Below are 25,709 nucleotides of genomic sequence, written 5' to 3'. Positions count from 1 at the left end.
AATGCATCTTTTTTTATATAATAAATCTTTATTGTTCAGATTATTACAGGTGTTCCTCTTTTTTCCCCCCTTCCCCTATAGCTCCCCTCCACCTTATTCCCCACCCCACCCCATACCCTTACCCCCCACCACTGTCTTCATCCATAGGTGTAAGATTTTTGTCGAATCTCTTCCTGCACCCCTCAGACCCCTTTCCCCCTGAGAATTGTCTGTCGCCTCCCTTTCTATGTCCCTGATTCTATTATATTCACCAGTCCATTCTGTTCTTCAGATTTTTTTATTCATTTAATTTTTAGATTCACTTGTTGGTAGGTATGTATTTGATGTCTTTTTGTTGTTCATACTTTTTACCTTTACCTTTTTTTTCTTCTTCCTCTTCTTAAAGAATACCCTTCAGCATTTCATGTAATTCTGGTTTGGTGGTGATGAACTCCTTTAGCTTTTTCTTGTCTGTGAAGCTCTTCGTCTGACCTTCAATTATGAATGATAGCTTTGCTGGGTAGAGTAATCTTGGTTGTAGGTTCTTGCTATTCATCACTTTGAATATTTCTTGCCACTCCCATCTGGCCTGCATAGTTTCTGTTGAGAAATCAGCTGACAGTTGTATGGGTGCTCCCTTGTAGGTAACTAACTGTTTTTCTCTTGCTGCTTGTAAGATTCTCTCTTTGTCTTTTGCCCTGGGCATTTTAATTATGATGTGTCTTGGTGGTTACAATGTGCCTTTGGATTCCTCTTGTTTGGGGTTCTGTGCGATTCCTGGACTTATAAGTCTATTTCTTTCAGCAGGTGGGGGAAGTTTTCTGTCATTATTTCTTCAAATAGGTTTTCAAGTATCTTGCTCTCTCTCTTCTTCTGGCACCCCAAAAATTCAGATGTTGGTACGCTTAAAACCATCCCAGAGGCTCCTTACGCTATCCTCACACTTTTGGATTCTTCTTACTTTCTGCCTCTCTGGTTGGGTGTTTTTTGCTTCCTCATGTTCCAAATCTTTGGTTTGACTCTTGGGGTACAGTGATCTACAGTTGAGTTTCTGTATATTCTTTATTTCAGACAGTGTATGCATAATTTTTGACTGGTCCTTTTCCATTTTTTTTGGTATTCTCACTAAGGTCCTTGAAGGTCTCTTCAAGTTTATCAGCGGTTTTCAGAAGATTCTTGAGTAACCTTATAAATGTGGTTCTGAACACTGTTTACTTTCCTTCATCTCTTCTATTCGTGACCTGCTTCAGTGTCTCCACATTTTGGCTGCCTCCCTGTGTTGATGGAGTGGCTTTGTGTGGTCAGTGGCCTATAGGGGCTGGTAGCTCAGCTTCCCCAATCTCCCTAGGTGGTAGCTCTTGGTACCTCCCTTTGTGGGCTGAGTGCAAAGTCTTGGTGTTGTTAAGCCTTGATTGCTGTTGGTACTCTGGGAGGATTTGACTTCCTAGCCAATTGGCTGTGAGGATCAGCTGTGTCTACGCCAGGAGACAGCCTTATTCAACTAGACTTGCAAAATTGTAAAAGCCTCTGTGCTCAGCTTGGATGGGGCAGAGTTTCAGGGTGAAGCCTACAGCCTTGGCTTCCTGTCAGCCCCACCCTATGAGGTTCCTGGGTCTCAGTGTCCCTCAGTGTCCCTCTGTACTCCCTGCAAGCACCTCTGAGAGAAAGGTGCCCTGGAGTTTCGCCTGCTGCCAAACAGTCTAGTCTCTCCCCTAATGAATCTGGATTCCCAGATTCTCACCCAGAACTGGGTTTCAGTGCAGTCAGAACTGGGGCTCAGCGCAGTTCGGAGCTTTTGTCTCCTTCCTGCTAAGGCAATTCAGCGGCACAGTCAACAGTCTGTCCTCTGCGTGCATTCACATGCGCGCCTCCGGAGCTCTGCCTTTTGCTGCTCCCCTGAGTTTCCGCCTTACAGCCCAGATTCCCCCAGTATAAGCCTGGGTCCCCAGGGTCTTGCCCGGAACTGGGGTTCAGTGCAGTCAGAGCTGGGGTTCAGCACAGTCCAGAGCTTTTGTCTCCTTCCCGCTAGGGCAATTCAGCGGCACAGTCAACAGTCCATCCTCTGCGCGCATTCACGTGCGCGCCTCTGGAGGTCTGCCTTTCGCTGCTCCCCTGAGTTTCTGCCTTACAGCCCAGATTCCCCAGTATGAGCCTGGCTCCCCAGGGTCTCACCCAGAACTGGGGTTCAGTGCAGTCGGAGCTGGGGTTCAGTGCTATCTGGAGCTTTTATCTCCTTCCCGCTAGAGAACGCCGGCCAGGCACTCAGATGCCCCGTCCTCTCCGGCTCCATCCTACCCGCAAGTGCGCGTGCCAGTGTCTCCGCCTGTGTCTCTGTACCTCAGGCTTTTACGGCTCCTCTGATTTTCCTTGCGGTTTTCTCTTTCCTTCTAGTTGTGGGCGATTCAGACAACCAGCTTTCCTGTGGTTCTGGATTATGTCCGTTTTGACTTTTAGTTGTATTTTTGAAATTGTTGTGTGAGGCTGTAGTTTAGGTGTTTACCTATGCCGCCATCTTGGTTTCTCCTGAATGCATCTTATCTGCACCCCCTTTGCTAATTCAGAGCTTTATCCCTTCCCCTTGTATATTTTATTGTCATAAATTATCCCTATTTATGCTGTGAGTTAATTTCTGAATTGTAGTAGCTATTGTCTTATTTTTTAACGTTTTATCTTCATTAACCTTTATGTGCTATTTATGTGTATAGTACCCTATCTTGCTTCTGTCTGTTGGTGATCTTACTCATAGTTAGGTGTCATTTTGTTCTGTTTCAGCTAGAATAACCCCTACAGGAATTTGTAATAAAGGTCTTCTGGTGGTAAATTCCCTCAGCTTCTGTATGTCTGGAAAAGTATTTCTCCTTCATATCTAAAGGATAACTTGGCTGGATATATTATTCTTGGATGGTAATTTCTTACTTTCAGTACTTTATATATTTGAGTTCACTCTTTCATACCTTGTAGGGTTTCTGCTGAGAAATCCTATTATATCTAATGAGTTTTTCTTTATAGGTTACTGTGTTCTTTTTTCTGGCTACCTTGAGAATTTTTGTCATTAATTTTGACAAGTTTCAGCTTAAACCCTAGCTAGATTGGCTCCTTGGGTAGAGCATCAGCCTGCAGACTGAGGGAGCATGGGTTTGATTCCAGTCAAAAGCATGTACCTCCTTTCCAGGCTTAATCAACAGCCTCAGTTGGGGCATGTGTGGGAGGTAGCCATTAATGTGTCTCTCTCACATCAATCTTTCTCTCTCTGTTTCTCCCCCTCCCTTCCACTCTCTTAAAATCAATGGAAAAATGTCCTCGGGTGAGGATAAAAATTTTTTTAAAAAGAAAGGACGTTTTGGATTTGATATAATTAAGTGCTCTGCTTGCTTCTTAGATCTGAGGATATGGCTCTTTCAATAGGTTTGTGAAGATCTTATTAACAATTTGTTTGAACAGCTCTCTACTCCTTTCTCTCCTGGTATGCCTATTATTCATTTTATTTATTTATTATTGTTTAACCTTTTGCACTCAGATGTCGAGTGTGACTCGACACGATTAGCATTAGAATAAAGGAATCGAGAAAAAAGCAAGCGAGTGCAAAGGGTTAAAGTATTATAAATAGTAGTACATATGTCTCCTTTTTCTCCCATTGACCTCCCACTGGCCTCCCCTAATGCCCCTGGCACATTCCTTTACCCCCCTAGTGTCTGTGTCCATTGGTTATGCTTACATGCATGCATACAAGTCCTTTAGTTGATCACTACTCCCAACGCCCAACACTCCCCTGCCTTCCCATTGAAGTTTGACAGTATGTTCAATACTTCTTTGTCTCTGGATCTATTTTTGTTCATCAGTTTATGATGTTCATTATATTCCACAAATGAATGAGATCATGTGATACTTATCTTTCTCCTACTGGCTTATTTCGCTTAGCAAAATGCTTTCCAGTTCCATCGATGCTGTTGCAAATGGTAAGAATTCTTTTTTACAGCAGTGTAGTATTCCATTATGTAAATGTAACACAGTTTTCTAATCCATTCATCTGCTGATGGGCATTTAGGCTATTTCTAAATCCTAGCTATTGTAAACTGTGCTGCTATGAACATAGGAGTGCTTATGTCCTTTCTGATTGGTGTGTCTGTTTTCTTGGGATATAATCCTAGAAGAGGCATTACTGGGTCAAATGGGAGTTCCATTTTTAGTTTTTTGAAGAAACTCCATACTGTTTTCCACAGTGGCTGCAACAGTCTGCATTCCTACCAGCAGTGCAAGAGAGTTCCTTTTTCTCTGCATCCTCACCAGCACTTTTCATTTGTTGATCTGTTGATGACAGCCATTCTGACAGAGGTGAGATGGTACCTCATTGTTATTTTGATTTGTTATATCTTGGATGATTAGTGACTTTGATCATGTTTTCATGTGTCTCTTGGCCTTCTGTATGTCCTCATTCAAAAAGTATCTATTTATGTCCTTTACCCACTTTTTTGATTGAATCGTTTATTTTTGCTTTATTAAGTTGTCTGTGAAGCTCCTTATTTCCACTCTAATTTTGATTGATAGCCATACTGGATAGAGTATTCTTCGATTTAGTCCCTTTCTTTGCATCACTTTGTATATTTCATTCAATTCCCTTGTGGTCTGTTGATAAATCATTTGTTAATCTGATTGAAGATGCTTTGTAGATAACTATCTGTCTCTCTCTTGCAGATTTTAAGATTCTCTGTCATTAATGTTTGCTATTGAAATTACAACCTGTCTTGGTGTGGGTCTTTTTGGGTTCATCTTGTTTTTGACTCTGTGCTTGTGTGACTTATCTCTTCCCTATATCAGAAAAGTTTTCTGTCATTATTTCTTCAAATAGGTTATCTAAACCTTGCTGCTCTTCTTACACCCCTATTATAGGTTTGTTACTTTGTTTCATGATGTCCAAAAGTTCCCTTAGGCTCTTGTCCTGGTTTTTAAATTTTTTTCTCCAATTGATAGTCAGATTGAGCTTTTTCCTCTACCTTGTCTTCTAACTCACTAATTCGGTACCCCACTTCTTCTAGTCTAGTATTGAAACCTTCCATCGTGTTTTTGATTGTAGCTATATCACTTTTGATTTTCTCCTGTTTCTTGCATAGATTGTTGATTTTCTCGTCCATCTGGTTTATGAAGTGTATGACCATTAAGCTGAATTCTTTTTCTGACATATTGCATTCCTCCCTTCATTTAGTTCCTTTCTTGGTGATTCCTCCTTTTCTTTCTTTTGGGAACTGTTTTGTTGTCTTCCCGTATTTTGGTATCACCAAAAGGTCCAATTGCCAAGTTGCGGGGGCCTGACCCACATGGTGCAGGAGTGTCATGAAGAGTTTGGGCACTGAGACGCATGACTGCTGTGGGTTGGCGGGCATATGCTGAGAGTTGGCCCACTTGAGAGTTGGTCCACTTAGGGGTGGTTGGTGTAGCCACTGGGTTCAGCAGCAGCCTTCCTGGGTGCATGCTCCAAGAATCAGAGTCCCCACATGCATGCACTGAGAATCAAAAGTCACAGACACTCAGTTAGACCACCTTGGGCCAGCCTATTATTTTTATATTAATCTTTCTTATGGAGTCAGATAGTTCTCACAGAGTTCTTCCTCTTTTTTATGCTCATGTCTTTTTCTTCCAAGTGTGTCATTTCTAGGTTTCTTTTTTCAACATTCCTAATCATTTCCTTTCTCTGCTCACCTCTACTTCTTAAGTTTGCTAGTTCATTCTTTATCCTTGTTATTGAGTTCTTCATCTCCAGAATAATATTGGGTTCTTTTTTAAAGTTTTGAACTCTTAGGTGAAGTACTTGTTTTGTTCATTGATTTATTTAAAAAAAATATACTTTTATTGATTTCAGAGAGGAAGGAAGAGGAAAAGAAAGATAGAAACATCAATGATGAGAGAGAATCATTGATTGGCTGCCTCCTGAATGCCCCCTACTGGGGATCAAGCCAACAACCTGGGCATGTGTCCTGACCGGAAATTGAACTGTTACCTCCTGGTTCATAGGTCAATGCTCAACCAATGAGCCACGCCGGTTGGGCTGTTCATTGATTTCATTTCTGAGTTTATTAAACTGCCTATTTGTGTTTTCTTGTACCTGTTGAGGTTTTTCAGAACTTCAACCTTGAATTCTCTGTAATTTTTCTGGAATTTTTTTTTTTTTCCGAGATGCCTCGTTACCTAGGTTATTCATGGTATTTGATGGATTATATCCCTGTCTTGGCATCTATGTATAAGTGGCATTCCTCTAGTAGATTGATAAGAAGTCTTTTTATTATTTTCTAGTAGGTAGCACTGATGCACGGTGTTTTTTTTTTTTTTGTGTGTGTTGTGGTGTGTGTGTGTGTGTGTGTGTGTGTGTGTGTGTTTAATCCTCATCCAAGGATATTTTTTTACATTGACTTTTAGAGAGTGGAAGGGAGAGCATAGGTGGAAGAGAAAGAGAAACATTGACGTAAGAGAGACACATGGACTGGTTGCTTCCCACATGCACCCAGACCAGGGCTGGGGATCAAATCTACAACTGAGGTACATGCCCTTAACTGTGAATCAAAGCTGTGACCCTTCAGTCTGTGGGCCAATGCTCTAACCATTGAGCAAACTGGCTAAGGCAAAGCAGAAGATTTTCAATTTCTTTTGCACTAATTTGGCTTTTTAGATCTCTTTGGGGTGGTGGAAGATGTCCTGTGTCCCTTTGGAAGATGATTATCTCTTCAATGATCAACTTACCTTGGTGTCAGGGCACTATCATCATGTGGGAATGTAATGGAGAATGGGGTTCCAAATGTGTGATACCACAGTGCTGTCCCCTGAAGCCAGATGCTACCAGCAGTGCAGCCATGATGGGCGGGGGGAGTAGCATGACCTGGGGGAAGCTGGAAGCTGGCTGGTGCCTCTGTGACTTTGTTCTCTCAGTAACAGTGACTGGCAGACTTTCCTTCTGTATTTTCCCCTGCCCCCAGCATTAGTCACAGAGTGCTCTTATCACAGGGAAAAATGTTTTGGTAGTTCTGTTTCTCAGGTTTGCAGGTAATGTACACTACAACCCAATATTTACTGCTATAGCTTCTTCAGGGGCCTGCTGCTAGATCTCAGTGGGTGAGGGAACACAACCAGGCTCTACTTGCTTTGTTTTTTTGTTTGGCAATAGCATTTGCCAGATAATCATGACTGCACCTTTGTGCTTTGTCTCTGTTCCTGCAGAAATGCTCACTGCATCTCTCTGAGCTGGAAGAAGTTTGCTTCATCAAATACTGGGCTGAAGGGAGTGTCAATGACAACCTGATTCCTCCCCTCTCTGGGATGAAACCTTAAGTGAGCTCAGGGGTGTGAGCTCTAGGCTACATCCCTAGCACCATCCCAGTTCTTCTCCTTCCCCATCTTCTGAGTTCACTCCCACTTGCCCACCTTTATGTGTTTCAATGTGCAGGTCTCTCAAACCTGTTTGTGTATTGAACAGGTGATCCTTTGTTGAATTATAGCTGTTCAAATGGTTGAAACTTCAAAGGGAGAGATCAGTGGGACCTCTCACACCACCATTCTTCTGATGTCCACTTCTTATTTTGCTTACCATTTTCCTGCTTTTGTTGAACTGTCTGTCTGTGTTTTCCTGTAGCTCACTGAGCTTATATATTTTTAAATTCTTTATTAGTTAAATCAAAAATATCCATTTCTTTGGGGGTTATTAGGAAAGCATTGTATCTCTTGTATGATAACATCTTTTCATGTTCCTTCATGTCCTACACTGCTATCATTACATTTTAGAAGCAGGTTCCTCCTCCAGACTTTACTCACTGGTTTCTGGAGAGAAATACCTCTGTCATCACTGTTAGGGATTTTGAGGCTTTCTTACACTTTTTCTATAGGTACAACTGCTCTACACGTCCTGCCTCTTTTGTAACAGAATTTTAAAACATGTATGCCTTTTCTCTGTTCTGTAAAGCAGGCTCATTGTTGATAGCTCTCTTTTGCTTTATCTTAAGTGGTGCTAAGTGCTCAAATTTGTGGTTTATCCCATGTATGCAAATCAGGCCCATTTTCTATGTGTTTTCACTAGCTTTCTATTAAAGCTCACTTCTACTACCATTAGGAGAACACATAGGGAGCCATCTACAGGGTGGTGGTTTGTGTGTGTGAGGCATATAGAGTTCTAAGGGGGTGCCTGTGGGCCAATTTATGGGGCTACACATATAGTGTTTGCAGCAGCTGATGTGCATACCTCCTGATGAGCTTCTCATGTTTTTGGACATAATTACCAGTATTCACATCCCTTTAAACATTCCATTTTGTGCTGTGGCTGTTGTTCTCTCACTGCAGTCTCCCAGTCATGCAGCTTGTAACTCAGTCCTCTGAATGGGAAAGATAAAAATGGGCCGTTTTGACAGTTTCCTGCACAGCTAGAGATGCTAGGTGCTCACTCACATGCTCTCACTTTCCCCATAGGATACATTATGGGATGAGAACTGCTGTCTTGGCATTGAGATATGTTTCTAGGGGGAGAAATGATGCAGGCAAAGTTAAACTGTAACTCTTACCCCTTCAATGCATCCAATCTCAGATATTTTTCTCCAACAGTGTGCTTTTACTTCTCTACCAAGCTTCTGGACTTCCACAAAGGCTCTGTCATCTGTGAATGATTGTCAAATTGGTTCTCTCTGGGGTGGAGTAAGATGGTAGAAAATTCTATTGATGTTAACTGTAATTTTCTTTCTCTCTTGCCAAATATTTTCTATAGGAAATGTTGCTTATTGCTTTAGGTCTCTGATATGTACAATTCTTTCAAATTCATGTAGATTTTTCTCCCTTCAGGTTGAGGAAGCTACTTTTGTAGAACTTTGATGAAGTAGTTTTTTAATATTTGCCAATGTAGATGCACAAAACCCCTTTTTCCACTTTTTAGGTAAATTAAAATAATTAACAGCAAAGCTTGCACTGTTTTTGCTATTGTTCTTCTTTTCTTATCTGGAAAGTAGCATACATGGGTTTTGTCTGAGGAAAGGATATCTATTCTCAGCATCTGCCTTAATTTTGATCTTTGCTCAGACCAGAATATTCATTTCTATACTTTATCTATACTTTACATGTAGAAGAATACACTCACAATGATAGTTTTGGAGATCGAACTCTATGCATAAACCACTTACTATCCCTACCCATTCAATTAGTGTTTGTTAGATATTTTTCATAAGTCCATTTATCACTAAAGTGAAATGTGCTATTATTGAACATATTCATTTAAATAAAGAATTGTAAGTCACATATTATTTAATCATTAGCTAGAGATTAAACTGAAGCCACAGGCTGAGAGATTTAGTTAGAGGTAGTTATTAAGAAAATAAAATATTGTGGACACAATGTATTTCAGAAGCCATGACTCCAAGCTAGCTTTTCACATCTATACTAATAAAAGGGTAATATGCTAATTAGACCGGGATACCTTCCGGACATCCTTCCAGACAAAGCCATGGTGTCAGGGCTGAGGCAGAGGCAGTTAGGGGAAAGCAGGCCGGCAGGGGAGGCAGTTGGGGGTGAGCAAGCCGGTTGTGGGGGGCAGTGGGGGCAATTGGGTGCAAGCAGGGGGGCAGTTGGGTGCAAGCAGGCTGGTGGTGGGGGTAGTTGGGGGTGAGCAGGCTGTCAGGGTGGGGCAGTTGGGGGCAATCAGATCAGCAGGGGTGGGCAAGTTAGGGGTGATCAGGCTGGCAGGGGGGTAGCTGGGGGTGAGCAGGCCAGCAGGGGATGCAGTTGGGGGTGAGCAAGCTGTTGGGGGGGGCAGTGGGGGCAATCAGTCCGGCAGGGGGGGCAGTTGGGGTGATCAGACCAGAAAGGGGGAAGTTGGGGGCGATCAGAGTAGTTACTAGAGTAACTACTAGAGTAGTTAGGGGCAATCAGGCAGGCAGGCAGGTGAGTGGTTAAGGAGCCAGTGGTCCCGGATTGTGAGAGGGATGTCCTACTGCCGGTTTAGGCCCAATCCCACCGGCATCAGACATCCCCCGAGGGGTACCATATTGGAAAGGGTGAAGGCCGGGCTGAGGGACATCCTCCCCCTGCATGAATTTCGTGTACTGGGCCATTAGTTTGTCATATACGAGTAAAAGTTGCAGATAATTTTTACGTCATTAAAAATTGTATGTTAGTATGATGGCCCCATACTGTCAAACTTAAGTTTATTCTTGATCTTAATTATATGAAAGCATGAAAGCTAGGTTGTTTTCATGAAGATATTTTGTAGATGTTGGTATTAAAAACTGAATATAGAATAAATTGAGCACAGCTGGGGAGACAACTCACAACCAAGAAGGACAGAGGATGCCTGGAGACTGGCAGGAAGGCTGATTTTGGCTTGAATGGAGTGGCTAGGCAAGAAGTAGAGGAGGAAGCTGAGTTATGGGAGTGTCAGTTCCCTCAGAAAAATAGAAGCCTGGCCCAGGCTAATTACCAGAGCCACATCCTTTGGCGGCAGGTGTGAAAAGGAGAAGCCACAGGGCTGCTGGATGCTTGAAAAACAGTGCTGTGAGGGGAAAGTAATTTGGTGCTGGGGGAAAAGAAAGTTGTGGTTCCCTTCTTGTTTTTGTTTTGTTTTGTGTTTATTCTCTAAACCCAGAACACAAAACTTTTCAATTGCAACCATACACCTGAAGTTTTGGCGCAGGGAGGGAGGCACAGACTTGAGGTGCCCGAGAAGATACTGGGGAAGGAAGGAGGGCAGGCAGATGTGGCCAGTAGTCCTGCATTGGGATGTGCTTAGGCTTCCAAACCTAAGTGACCATTAAACCCCCCCCTGCCCCCGCCAAGAAAAGCTAGCTCCTCCCACTAGCCTCAGGGCAGGTAATTCAGCCTCCACACTCTGCATTTGAGTTTAACAGAGGGAACAAAGGCAGAGGCCAAGTTTACCAGTCTGAAGAGTCTAAAGGAGCCCTCAGTGACTGGATTGGAAGAGGGGCCATCCACCCAGCTATTCTGGGAACCAGTCTATAAAAACACCAGGTTGCTAGCCAACCCCACTGGTTTCCATACAAGGATCTCTGACCAACCAAGGCTAGAGTAATATTTTGGGCCACTTAAGGGGGAGTAGCTCTGGGACAGAAAAAAACACCCATCTGAGACAGCAGCAACCCCACCTAGAGACCTGCCAGAAACAGACACTTGAGTGATTAAGATTGACAGCTGGCAGACAGGCAAAGAGGGCAGATTGGCCCTGCCTTCTTGCAGCCAAGGCCTGTGGAGACAGATACAAGCAGAGGACCCAGTAGATTGCTAGGAGCTTTAAGCAGGTTTTTAAAAGCCAAAAGACTGTGCTTGACAGAGTTTAGCACCCAAATAACAAACAGGAAGCCCAGAATGGCAGACAAACAGAAGAGTTGGGTCCTAAACCAGCTCCAATGGGGCATTAAAATTCAGTTGAAGTGAACAACACTTCACTTTTTAATTTTTTAAAAATTGTTTATTATTATTTTATTTTTCATATTTTTATTTTTCATTTTTTGCATCTTTTTCTTCCTTTATTCTCTTTTTATTCTGTTTTCTTCTCATTTGTTTGTTTTAGTTTTTCTCTTTCTTTTTGCTCCCCTTTTAAAAATTGATCTAATTTATCTGCTTTATTGATGTGTTATTACTCTAGTCTCTGTTGGTTTATTCATATATATATAATTTCCTCTTCCATGATCCTACTCCATTTCCCCTTCTCTTTTCTTTTTCTTCAGTACTCATTTTGTTCTCTCTTCTCTTCCCCTATTCTTCTCTTAATTTTTTAAAACTTGTTTCACTTCCTAAATTTAGGCCTATCTGCTCTCTCCTATGTTCCCCTTTAAAATATTTTTCTTTTACTTTTTGTATTCTCACTTCTTTTCTCACTCCTCTATTCTAAAACATGGTTCTTTTTCTAGTTATTCAATTCCTTAACCTTATTTTCTTTATTTAGGCTCTGCATCTAAAGATTCTTCCCCACCCACCTTTTGTTTTTTATTTGTGCATTTTGGTTTATTTGTTTGTTTTGTTTTATTCCCATATATTTTTTCTTTTTCCTCCTTTTTTCCTATTTCCCCCTATTATTCTTGCTCACTTTTCACTTTCATAATTCTCTTTTCTCTGGTGGTCACTTTTATTTGGGTTATAGGGGTCTTGTGTACATTCATGTTTTGTTCATTCTGTGCCATGTCTTGTCGTGTTGTACTTTATGCTGTTCAGTCAGCACCTCTACAACAGTTGGAATGACATGGAAGGAAGTGAACCACATAAACAGAAACCCTGAGAGCAGACTCCATTCACAAATGGAACAGTAACATTCAAGACCCAACTACTCAGGAGAACCCCAATATATCAAGTAGGAGACCTCTCTAGAACACCCAGCACAGGAGTCCTGAGAGATTGCACCATGGAACCTTCAAAACATCTACTACATAAGACCAGTTCAAAAACTCTGGATGACATAGCATTTTGATCTAATACATAGGAAAAATACAAAGGAACAGGAAAAGTGAGGAGGCAAAGAAACAAGCCCCAACTGAAAGAAAAGTAGGAATAAACAGAAAAGGAACTAAATGAAATGGAGGCAAGCAATTTGTCAGAGAAATAATTCAGAGTAATGGTTATATGGATGTTCAAACGGCTGGATTAGAATTTCACCAACATGTGTAAGAATGAAGAGGAAATGAAGAATGACATAGCTGAAATTAAGAACACAATGAAGGTTTCAACAGTAGACTAGAAGAACCTGAGGACCAGATCAGCAAGTTAAAGATAAGGTAGGAAAAACTCCCAAGCAGAGCAGCAACTGGAAAAATAAAAACACCTTAAAGAGCAGAAGGAGAGTCTAAGAGAGCTTGGGGACAACTCAAAACAAAACAACATTCTCATAATAGGGGTGTCAGAGAGAGGAAGATGAGCAAGGAATAGAAAACCTATATGAAGAAATAATGACAGAAAACTTCCCTGACTTAGGGGAGAAAAAACTCACACAAGTCCAAGAAGCACAGAGAGTCACAAAAAAAAGATGAACAAAAAAGACTGAGTCCAACACACACCATAATTAAATTGGCAAACATCAACAACAAAGAAAGAGTCTTAAAGGCTGTCAGAGAGAGATAGAAAATTACCTACAAGGGAACTCCCATTAGACTATGAACTGATTTCTCAACAGAAACACATCAGGCCAAAAGGGAATGGAATGAAGTATACAAAGTGATGCAAAGAAAAGAACTGAATCCAAACTTACTCTATCCGGTAAGGCTATCATTCAAAATTGAAGGTGAAATCAGGAGCTTAATGGACAAAAAAAAGGCTAAGGGAGTTTATTACCACCAAACCAGGAATGGAAGAAATCCTAAAGGGACTTGTAAAAAGAAGAAATAGAAAGGGAAAAAGGAACACAGGCATAAAGAATAAAAATGGCAATAAACAAGAACCTGTCAATAATAACCTTAAACATAAATGATTAAATGCTCCAATTAAAAGACGTAGGGTAGCTGAATGCATAAAAAACATGACTCATATATATGCTGTCTACAACATACCTACCTTAGAACAAAGGATTCACACAGACTGAAAATGAAGGAATGGGAAAAATATTTCAAGCAAATGGAAATGAAAAAAATCTGAGGTAACAATACTTACATATGACAGAATAGACCTCAAAGTGAAGGCCATAACAAGAGATAAAAAAGGTCACTTCATATTACAAAAGGGATCAATACAACAAGAGGCTATAACTCTAGTAAACATATATGCACCCAATATAGGAGCATCTAAATATATATATTTCTGGAGGATATCAAGGGAGAGATTGACATCAATACAGTCATAGTAGGGGGCTTGAAATACCTCATTGACATCACTGGATAATTATTCTAGACAAAAAAAAAAATCAACAATTAAACAGTAAGCCTAAATGACACTCTAGAACAGATGGAACTAACTGACATCTTCAGAACATTCCACTCCAAAGTTACAGAATATATATTCATTTCAAGCACACTTGGGGCATTTTCAAAGATTGACCACATGTTAGAACACAAGTTAAGCCTCTACAAATTCAAGAAGATTGAAATTATATCAAGCATCTTCTCAGACCACAATGGCATGAAATTAGAAAATAGCTACAATAAAAACACTCAAATACACAGAGGCTAAATAGCACTCTACTACACAATAAATGGGTTACCAAAGAGATCAAAGAAGAAATAAAAAACATCCTAGAAACAAATGAAAATGAAAATGAACACACAACAATCCAAAATCTATGGGACACAGTGAAAGAAGTCCTGAGAGGGAAGTTCATAGTACTATAATACTACCTCAAAAAAAAAAAACACAAGAAAAAATGGTAATAAGTTATCTAGTAATACAATGTAAAGAACTAGAAATAGAACAAGAAAAGCCAGGAACAAGTAGAAGGAAGGAAATAATAAATATCAAAATAGAAATAAATGACATAGAGATAAAAAACAACAACAACAACAAACAAATAATACAAAAAAATCAATAAAACCAAGTGCTGGTTCTTTGAAAAGATAAATAAGGTTGATGAACCTCTAGCCAAACTCACCAGGAAACAAAAGGAGAGGACCCAAATAAACAAATCACAACTGAAAGAGGCGAAATCACAACTGACCCCACAGAAATACAAAGGATTGTAATAAAATACTATGAATGACTTAATTGCAACAAATGGGACAACCTGGAGGAAATAGACATATTCCTAGAAAATTATAACCTTCCAAAACTCAATCAGGAAAAGTCAGAAAACCTGAATAGGCCATTAACCACTGATGAAATGGAAGCAGTAATAAATAAAAATTCCAGAAAACAAAAGCCTTGGTACAGATGGATTCACAGAGGGAGTTTTACCAAATATTCAAAGAAGAACTAACACCTATCCTCCTCAAACCCTTCCAAAAAATTCAGGAGAAAGGAACACTTCAAACTGTTTGTATGAGTCCAGCATCACCCTAATTCCAAAATCAGTTAAAGACACAACAAAGAAAGAGTACAGGCCACTATCCCTGATGAACATAAGATGCCAAAAAAAAAGAAAATTTTAGCAATCTGGATTCAACAATACATTAAAAAGTTCATATATCATAACCAGTGGCATTTATTCCGGGGATAAAAGTCTGGTACAATATTCATAAATCAATAAATGTGACATAGCACATAAACAGATTACAAGACAAAACACACATGATTATATCAATCGATGCAGACATCCTTTTTAAAAAATATATTTTATGATTTTTTATAGAGAGGAAGGGAGAAGGACAGAGAGTCAGAAACATTGATGAGAGGGAAACATCGATCAGCTGCCTCCTGCACACCCCCCACTGGGGATGTGCCCGCAACTAAGATACATGCCTTTGACCGGAATTGAACCTGGGACCCTTCAGTCCGTAGGCCGATGCTCTATCCACTGAGCCAAACCAGTCAGGGCCAGACATCCTTTTTTGATAAAAACTCTCAGCAATGTGGAAATAGAGAGAACATACCTCAACATAATAAAGGTCATATATGACAAACCTACAGCCAACATCATACTCAATGGGCAAAAACTAAAACCATTTTCCTTAAGAACAAGAACAAAAGAGGAATTTCCTCTTTTACCAGTTTTACTATACATAGTTCAAGAAGTCCTGGCCATAGAGATCAGACAAGAAGAAGATGACATTAAAATGCATCCAAGTTGGAAAAGAAGAAGTAGAACTGTCATTTTTCACAGATTACATGATATTGTACGCAGAAAACCCTAAAGACTCCATAAAAAATACTACTAGATTTAATAAATGAATTTGTCAATGTAGCAGGATATAAAATTAACACCCAAACATCCATTGCATTTTTATACACCAATAGTGAACTCTCAGAAAGAGAAACTAAAAATAAAACAAAACAAAACCTATCCCATTTACCATTACAACAAAAAAGTAAGATACTTAGGAATAAACTTAACCAAGGAGGTAAAAGACTCAGAAAACTATAGCATACTGAAAAAGAGTTAGAGAAAGATATAAACAAGTGGAAGAATATACTATGTTCCTGTATTGGTAGAATCAACATCATTAAAATAGCCATACTCCCCAAAGCAATCTATAGATTCAATGCAATCCCTAGTAAAATACCAATGCCATTTTCACATATCAAGAACAAACTTTCCAAAACTTTTTATGGAATCAAAAAAAGACCCTAAATAGCTGCAGCAATATTGAGAAAGAAGAATAAAGTTGGAGGGATCACAATACCAGGTATCAAGTTATACTACAAAGCCAGTGTGCTCAAAATAGCCTGGTACTGGCACAAGAACAGGCATACAGACCAATGGAACAGAACAGAGAACCCAGAAATAGACCGAAGTCATTATGCTCAATTAATATTTGACAAAGGAGGCAAGAGCATACAATGCAGTCAAGACAGTTTCTTCAATAAATGGTGTTGGGAAAATTGGTCAGATACATGTAAAAAAATGAAACTAGACCACCAACTTACACCATACACAAAAATAAACTCATAAATGGATAAAGGACTTAAACATAAGACAGGAAACCATAAAAATCTTAGAAGAATCTATTAGGAACAAAATCTCAGACATATGTTGTAGCAATATCTTTACCAATACAGCTTGTAGAGTAATGGAAACTAAGGAGAAAATAAACAAATGGGACTACATCAAAATAAAAAACTTCTGCACAGCAAAAGAAACCATCAACAAAACAACAAGAAAGCCCAATGCACGGAAGAACATATTTGTAAATGTTATCTCCAATAAGGGTTTAATCTCTAAAATTTACAGAGAATTCATACAACTTAAAAAAGGAAGATAAAGGATCCAATCAAAAAATGGGCAAATGACCTAAATAGAGACTTTTTGAATGAGGACATACAGAAGGCCAAGAGACACATGAAAATGTGCTCAAAGTCACTAATCATCTGAGAGATGCAAATCAAAACAACAATGAGGTACCAACTCACACCTGTCAGAATGGCTGTCATCAACAGATCAACAAATGACAAGTGCTGGTGAGGATGTGGAGAAAAAGGAACCCTCATGCACTGCTGGTGGGAATGCAGACTGTTGCAGCCACTGTGGAAAAACAGTGGAGTTTGGAGTTTCCTCAAGAAATTAAAAATGGAACTCTCATTTGAACCAGTAATGCCTCTTCTAAGAATATATCCCAAGAAAACAGAAACACCAATCAGAAAGGACATATGCACCCTTATGTTCATAGCAGCACAATTTACAATAGCTAAGATTTGGAGACAGCCTAAGTACCCATCAGCAGATGAGTGGTTTAGAAAATGTACATCTACACAGTGGAATGCTATGCTGGTGTAAAAAAGGAAAAAAAACCTCTTACCATTTGCAGAAACATGGATGGACATAGAGATCATTATGCTAAGCGAAATAAGCCAGTTAGGGAAAGATAAATATCACATGATCTCACTCATTTGTTGAATATAATGAACAATATAGACTGATGAACAAAAATGGATCCAGAGACAGAGAAGCACTGAACAGACTGTCAAACCTCAGAGAGAAGGCAGGGGAGGGTTGGGGTGGGTGATGTAAGAGATCAACCAAAGTACTTGTATGCATGCATATTAGCATAACCAATGGACACGGACATTGGGTTGGTGTGGACTTGTCCTGGGTCATGGGAGTGGCCTGGAAGATGTCGATAGGGGAAAAAGCAGACATATGTAATACTTTAAACAATAAAAATAAATAAATATAAAATAAATGGTGCTGGGAAAATTGTACAGATACATTTAAAAAATAAAATAAAAAGGAAACTAGACCACCAGCTTACACCATACACAAAAATAAGCTCAAAATGGATAAAATGGATAAAAGACTTAAATGTACTTAGTGAACCCATAAAAATTTTAGAAGAAACCAGAGGCAGCAAAATTTCAGACATCTCTCATAGCAATATGTTTACAGATACACCTCTTAGGACAATGGAAATTAAGGAGAAATAAACAAATGGGACCACATCAAAATATAAAGCTTCTGCACTGCAAAAGAAACTATCATCTAAATAACAAGAGAGCCCACTGTATGGGAGAACATATTTACCAATGATATATCTGATAAGGGTTTAATATCCAAAATATATGTGGAACTCATACAACCTAACAAATGGAAGACAAAGGATCCGATTAAAAAATGGGCAAAAAACCTAGACACTTCTCCAAAATGGACATACAGAAAGCCAAGAGACAAATGAAAAAAATGCTCAAAATCACTAATCATCTGAGAGATGCAAAACAAAACGACAATGAGATATCACCTCACACCTGTCAGAATGGCTATCATCAACAAATGAACCAAAGACAACTGTTGGCAATGTTGTGGAGAAAAGGGAACCCTTGTACACTGCTGGTCGAAATGCAGACTGGTGCAGCCACTGTAGAAAACAGTATGGAGTTTCCTCAAAAAGTTAAAAATGGAACTCCCATTTGACCCAATTATCCCACTTCTAAGAATATATCCTAAAAAATCTGAAACACTCTTCAGAGAGAATATATGCACCCCTATGTTCATACTAGCACAATTTACAATAGCTAAGACTTGGAGACAGCCTAAGTGCCCATCAGCAGATGAATGGATAAAATCCTGTGGTACATCTACACAATAGAATACTATGAGGCAATAAAAAGAAAGAACTCTTACCATTTGCAACAGCATGCGTGGACCTGGAGATTATTATGATGAACAAAATAAGCCAGTCAGATCAAAATAAGGATCACATTATCTCACTCATATGTGGAATCTAATGAACCAAATAAACTGATGACCAAAAATAGACCCAGTGTCATAGAAGCTTGAATGACTCTTGAACATCAGAAGGCAGGCAGGGGAGTGTGAGTAGGAAGAAATCAATCAATGAACTTGTATGCGTAATATGCATAACATGTGGACACAGATAATGTGGTGGTAAGGGCCTGGGGCAGAGGAGTGAGCTGAAATAAGTATATGAGGGAAAAAGGAGAACCTATTTAATACTTTCAACAATAAATATTTTAAAAATAAATTAAAATAAAATAGAAACTGAACGTATGTTTGGATACAGGTGTTATAGAAGACTAGCTATCCCAAATGTCCTGATTCCAGCAACAAAACTGCTAGATTTAAAAATGTATTTTAAAGAGTGTAGCTGCAAAGGCATAAAAATACTCTAGAGAACAAAAAGGTAATAAAAACATTTAAGTTAGGAATTTCTTCTAAAAATGTGCGTGTGTGTGTGTGTGTGTGTGTGTGTGTGTACACTTTTAAAATTAAATTAAATTAATTTAATATATGTGTTGTGGGGGAGAAGATAAGGTGGGAATTCCATAATAAAAATTAAATGTAAAGAGAGCACAATAAAATATTTTGAAAAATACTTATATAGAATATCATTACATATAGCTTATGACTACATATGATAAAAGCTGAGAAAGAGGTAATGTAATTTTAACAGAATAGAAAGGAAATCATTAGAATGTAGTATTTTTATATGTGTTAGGTATTTTATGAAGTTTTAAGTATTTTATAAAGGGTAAAATTAAAAAGTATACTATAAAACATTCTGAGCAATTAGATACTTATTTTATATTACTATATATTATTTTTTACCTTGATTGTCAAAGGATGAAAAATTGATGATGTTTGGTGACAATTTAGCTGGTACATTAGGCCTGGTAAAAAAATCTTCTTGATGTGTGGATGTATCTCTGTTTTTAAAGATATTCACACCTAAAATTAAAAAAATTAAAAAATTATACAAAGATACTATGACTCTCTGCAGGCTAGTTATCTCCCATGTATTATTTTTTATTTTTGAAATTAAAAATTTTTATTCATATGTTTGATGGGCCATTTGTCTATAATTCCAATTTCTATAAACTCTTCGTTCATTTTCTAATCTTTTATTTGCTCTGGGTTCTTAGATAGCATTTTCCTTAATTTTGACCTTTAAACCAACCCCATTTTTACCTTAAAGAAGAGTATTCATTTCTATTTTTGATCTAGTCTCCTGTCAACTCTTTTCCCCTTGACAATTTCTATCAAATAAATAGAGCATTTAATTGTTTAGAGCATTTAATTATAAATGCACCATCTATATATATAAAAGCCTAAGCAACCATTATGACTGAACGACCAGGAGGACCAGAACGACCAGTTGACCAGTTGATATGATGTACACTGACCACCAGGGGGCAGATGCTCAATGCAGGAGCTGCCCCCTGGTGGTCAGTGTGGTTAGCCAGAAGCTGGGCTCACTGCTGGTGAGCACTGCTGTGGCAGAGGGAGCCTCTCTTGACTCCGCAGCAGTACTACTGAATAGCAGCAGCAGGCGCAGCAGGCGCAGCAGGCTGGGATGAGTGCAAGTGGTGTGGTGCTGGCTCAGGCTCCTCCCTGGCCGCTTGCTGCTTAGCACACTGCTACATCCCTTGGGGGATGTCTAACTGCTAGTTTAGGCTTGATCCCCAAAGGCCAGGCACTTGGGGGGACATCCCTCAGCCTGGCCTGTGCCCTCTCGCAGTCTGGGAGCCCTCAGGGGATGTTCGACTGACGACTTAGGCCCGCTCTCCTTCCTTAGTGCCTGCTGCGGAGGTGGGAGAGACTCCCACCAGCGCCGCTGCACTCACCAGCAGTGAGCCCGGCTTCTGGCTTAGAGGCACTCCCCTTGTGGGAGCACACTGACCACCAGGGGGAAGCTCCTGCATTTTGCATCTGTCCCCTGGTGGTCAAGTGTGCATAATAGCGACCGGTTGTTCTGCTGCTTGGTTGATTTGCATATTAGCCTTTAATTATATAGAATGTTACCCTAATAAATTCAATAAAGGGAGAAAAAAAATAAGTAACTGGATGTACCTAAGCAAAAACATGAAAATTATTGACATAGAAAAATGGTTTATCATAATTTACCAAATTTGTTAGAGTAAATCACAAAAAAAATTACTTGGTTCAAAGAATTTTATATTTACAACACCAGATTTTCTCTGTTATAAGCTGTTTGAGTAAATAATTTTTGATCTATTTTTAATAATACTTTGTTTGGAAGCAGAAAGTGTGAACAGAATAAAATAAATGATAAAGCATTTAAAAGAAAAGTTTTGGAAATCTTGCTCTAATCTTAAATTTCAGTGAGAACACAGTGCTTATATATGAATATTCAGGTACTTCCAAATCTATCTTTCACCATCAATTCTGCAGTAAAGTTCATAACTACAGTATTCCTTGCATCAAAGAGAAATGTATCTAACACTGTTATTCTAGGACTAAAGACAGTACTGTATTTGTGAAATATGTAACACAGCTAGAGTCTATATATATAAAAGTCTAAGTGACCGTCCAACCTTTTGACCATCTGACTGGTAGCTATGATGCTCAATGATCACCAGGGGACAGATCCTCAATGCAGGAGCTGCCAAGCTGTGGTGACTTGGCAGCTGCCGTTCTCGAGTGATGCATGGGGAACCAGAGTGGAGGGAGCCTAATTCCAGGTTGTGTCACCCTGGAATCACCCTCTCACAATCTGGGACCCTTCGGGGGATGTTGAAGAGCCAGTTTCAGCTCAATCCCCACAGGCCAGGCCAAGGGACCCCACCAGTGCATGAATCCGTGCATTGGGCCTCTAGTAGAGGTATACATTTATGGGCCAACTTAATTATTTAGAGGGAATTGGTATCCAATACAATGCCTATTGGTTATATTTCTCTTCTTATAACACATATTAAATAGTCCTTTTGCTTTTTCACATTCAGATCAACTTTCCTTTCTAATCCTTTCAATAGAAAGTGAGTGGAATAGCAGTTGGAAATATTTACATCAAAAATATTCCAAGGTCATTAGAGCATTGGATTTTATGGATTACTTTATAATTTGATGGATTTAAAGCCAATAAAACCTAGCTAGCTTTCTATTGATAGTGAACACTAGAATTTAGCTAATTATAACAGGGAATTCATTAAAAATGTTACCCATGTAGTTACTGTTGTTATTAAAGAACCATACTTAGTTAAATCTTGGAGGAGACATAATCTATAAATATTAAACTTGAAAAATTCTTATTCTTACCAGCATAACTCCTAAGTTGTTCCTTGATTTCAGCAATTATTTTTTCTTTTCCAACCGTATCTGTCATAGGTTCTATATCAGTCTCTATAAACATAAAACATATTTCAAAAACACTTTTTATGGTAACCATTAATAAATAAGTGTGATTGTGTCTGTGGTACTACTTAATTAGTATTTGCTATAGAAGAAAAATGATCAACGTCTGACATTGCACATTCAGAAAAACTTAGAATTTGAAGAGCTCTTAGTAATCATATAAGCCTCATTATTTGGAGGCTTAGATATTTTTGTGATTTGATCAAGAACACATATCAAGATAAAATTGACATATAAACTGATGTCCCATAATTCATTCATTTTTATATACAATGCTATTTCCTATACAAACTTAAATCATTTTGGTGAGTTTACATTCATAATATAACCTCCAAGTTTATACTCAGTGGATATTCATATTGTAAGAGTATACCTCTTGAGGTGGAGCATAACATTTTTGTTCACAAGTCAAATCATAAACCAAGGTCCCACATCACAGAAAGTTACTATGAGGCAGAAATTCTTTGACTCTCTCAAGACTATTTTATGCACTTTTTAGGCTATGTAATTGTAAATCAAGTGGGCATTCAATGATGTAGAAAAATAATATATTCTGTGGTCTAAGAACAAGTGTCTACCAGGTTCCTTTAATACATATACATTATAGCTGGAGAGAGGTAAAAAGGGTAAAATTTACAGCAATATAGTTAATCTTCAATTTCACAGACTTCAATTTAACTGACTTTGAATTTAACAAACAAAATTTCCAGTCCATATGTCATATGGGAAAATTTACACCTTGTTAATTTTAAAATGCTTTTAACCAACATTTGTTTATAATTAAATTAACATGTCATTTTCTTATTATTCACTGTTACTTTTTTTTTTTTAACAAATTTTAGCAAATAGGCCATAGGTTAGAAGAAAACACCGTAGTAATTTTGCTGACATAAATATTACATATCTATAGCTATAGTCTACATATTTAAATCCAAGAGTCACCATGTGTAAACAATGTTTAGTGAATAATTAGCTCATGACCATGTCGCATGGCACAACTTTTTGCAGTAGTTTTAACACGTGCTGGCTGGCCAATGTTCTGACTTGCTCTAGGCCATGCCCCAGCCATATGCATTTGTTTACTCACAGAGACTGGTGAATGTATACATTCAGTATAAATTTAAAATTACTGTATTAATTTTTGTGAAATTAAACTTTTCATATATACTTAATTTTAATTACACAAATGTGTCTACATAAGTAAAAACAGATAAACATTACCTAATTTGTCAATTTTTTAATATATACATTTGGAAAACCTACTTTATTATATAGCAGAATTTCAGCTTTAATGGATACCCCCTTGCCTGAATTAGTCCATTATATTGAGGTTTTACTGTACCAGCATTGGGATTGCAGCTACTTGATTTTTTAATTTGATTTGATATTTGCTGAATTTAAAAGCTAATTAGGTAACATGAAAGAATATGAGTGTTATTAAAGAGGAATTCATACTGAAAACGGGATTATTAGAATAGGTGACTTCTGCCAAACAATGTATTTAATGTTTTGTGAATGAAAGTTGGTTGTAGGAGAGCAAGTACCAAAGGTAACAAACCTGTTATAAACCTGACACTATAAGGTGGATGGATGTGTTTGTTGCAATGCTTGAGACCATGAAAAATATTAAAGGGAGAGACAAAATGGTGGTGGAACAGACAGATGTGTCCCGAGCCTTGTCCCAGAGCAGATAGAAAGAACAGCTGAAACGAATAACATCCAACCCGAATTGGCAAAGGAGACTCAGTGGCCCAGGGCACTGCAACCACATGAGCATCAGACACACAAGCAACCCACTCCTGTCCAAAGAGCAGCAGCCCCATGAGCAGCCTGCCCCAGGCCTAAGAGCAGCAGCCTCATGTGGCCTGCCCCTGTCCAAGGAGCAGCAGCTGTATAAGTGGCCCACTCCCCTGTCCAAGGAGCAGCAGCTGTATAAGTGGCCCACTCCCCTGTCCAAGGAGCAGCAGCTGTATAAGTGGCCCACTCCCCTGTCCAAGGAGCAGCAGCTGTATGAGTGGCCCACTCCCCTGTCCGAGGAGCAGCAACAACGCGAGCAGCCCGCCCCATCTGAGGAGCAGCAGCCACAAGAGCAGCCCGCCCACATTTGAGGAGTGGCAGCCCTGCACAGCCTGCCCCCATTTGATGAGAAGCAGCTGCGGGCAGCCCGCACCCTGCACCTGTCCAAGGAGCAGCAGCCGCACAAGCAGCCTGCCCCCATCTGAGGAGCAGCAGTGGTGGGAGCAGCCCACACCCATTCGAAGAGCAGCAGCCACCTGAGCAGCTCGTCTGCATCCAAGGAGCAGCAGACCTGCGCAGCCTGCACTGGTCCGAGAAGGAGCAGCCACACGCAGCCTGCACCAGTCTGACGAGCAGCAGTTGGCTGAGTGGCCTGCCCCCAGCCAAGGAGCAGAAGCCACATGTGCAGCACAATCCTGCCCGAGGAGCAGCAGCCACACAAGCAGCCCATCCCCTGTCCAAGGAGCAGCAGCTGTGTGGGCAGCCCGGCCCCGTACAAGGAACAGCAGCATTGCGAGCAGCCCACCCCCATTTGAGGAGCAGAAGCTGCCCAAGCAGCCCACCCCAGACCAAGGAGCAGCAGCCAAATGAGCAGACCGCCCACATCCAACGAGTGGCAGTCCTGTGCAGCCCGCACTGGTCCAAGGAGCAGCAGCCACATGCAGCCTGAACTTAACCGACAAGCAGCAGCTGGGTGAGCTGCCCGCCCCCATCCGAGGAGAAGCAGCCACATGAGTAGACTGTCCATGTCTGTGGAGTGGCAGTCCTGTGTAGCCCGCACTAGTCTGAGGAGCAACAGCCACACGCAACCTGGACCTGTCCAACGAGCAGCAAATGGGTGAGCGGACCACCGCCATATGAGGAGAAGTAGCTGCATGTGCAGTTCACTCCCACCTGAGGAGCAACAGCCAAGCAAGCAGCCAATCCCCTGTCCGAGGATCAGCAGCTGTGCGAGGAACCTGAACACATATGACGAGCACCAGCCTGGCAAGCAACCTCTCCCTGTCCAAGAAGCGGCAGCCTCACGAGCAGTCAGCCCCATCTGAGGAACAGCATCAGTGTGCAGCCAGCCCTGATCTGTGGAGCAGGAGCCATGTGAGCAGTCCACCCCTGTGCGAGGAGCAGAAGCCATGCAAGCAGCCCACCCCCCATCCAAGGAACAGCAGCTGTGCGAGCAGTCTTCCCCACCAGCCAGAAAAGACACCACTGCTGCTAACAGCACCCACCAGAGGAGCCTCTGCCAACTGAGGAGGAGCCACTTCAGTGACCACCTGAGAAGCAACCGCAGCCTGAGAAGCCACTGCCACCCAAGGAGCAGCCCCTGCACGACTCTACATCTAGATCAATTGGTAGACAAAGAAACCCCCAAAGGAAAGAAAAGGAGGAATCGCCAGAAAGCAGCTAAGCGAAACAGAATATGTCAGAAAATCAGCAATATGTCAGCAATATGTCAGAAAAAGAATTCATAACAAGGGTCATACAGTTCATAAATCGGATGGAGGAAAAAAATCAACAACTTAAAAATCAATAACTTATGTAAGAATCAAGAAGAAATGAAGAGTGATAT

General features: G+C 40.1%; 1 protein-coding gene across 2 annotated transcripts in view; it reads right to left on the bottom strand.

Moving 5' to 3' along the window:
• LOC114227992 (coiled-coil domain-containing protein 7-like) overlaps nt 1-25,709 on the bottom strand; it is a 245,064-nt gene that overhangs the window by 85,343 nt on the left and 134,012 nt on the right. For both annotated transcript variants that reach the window (XM_054716617.1, XM_054716618.1), the window contains exons 18-19: nt 22,031-22,114; nt 19,583-19,702 (exon numbers count right to left, since the gene is read on the bottom strand). In XM_054716617.1, coding sequence (XP_054572592.1) covers nt 19,583-19,702; nt 22,031-22,114 — 204 coding nt within the window. The remainder of the gene's footprint in view (nt 1-19,582; nt 19,703-22,030; nt 22,115-25,709) is intronic.

This window comes from Eptesicus fuscus, chromosome 5, assembly GCF_027574615.1.
Source record: "Eptesicus fuscus isolate TK198812 chromosome 5, DD_ASM_mEF_20220401, whole genome shotgun sequence".
Taxonomy (NCBI): domain Eukaryota; kingdom Metazoa; phylum Chordata; class Mammalia; order Chiroptera; family Vespertilionidae; genus Eptesicus; species Eptesicus fuscus.
The sequence above is the reverse complement of the archived record's forward strand: the minus strand, read 5'-3'. Positions and strand labels throughout refer to the sequence as shown.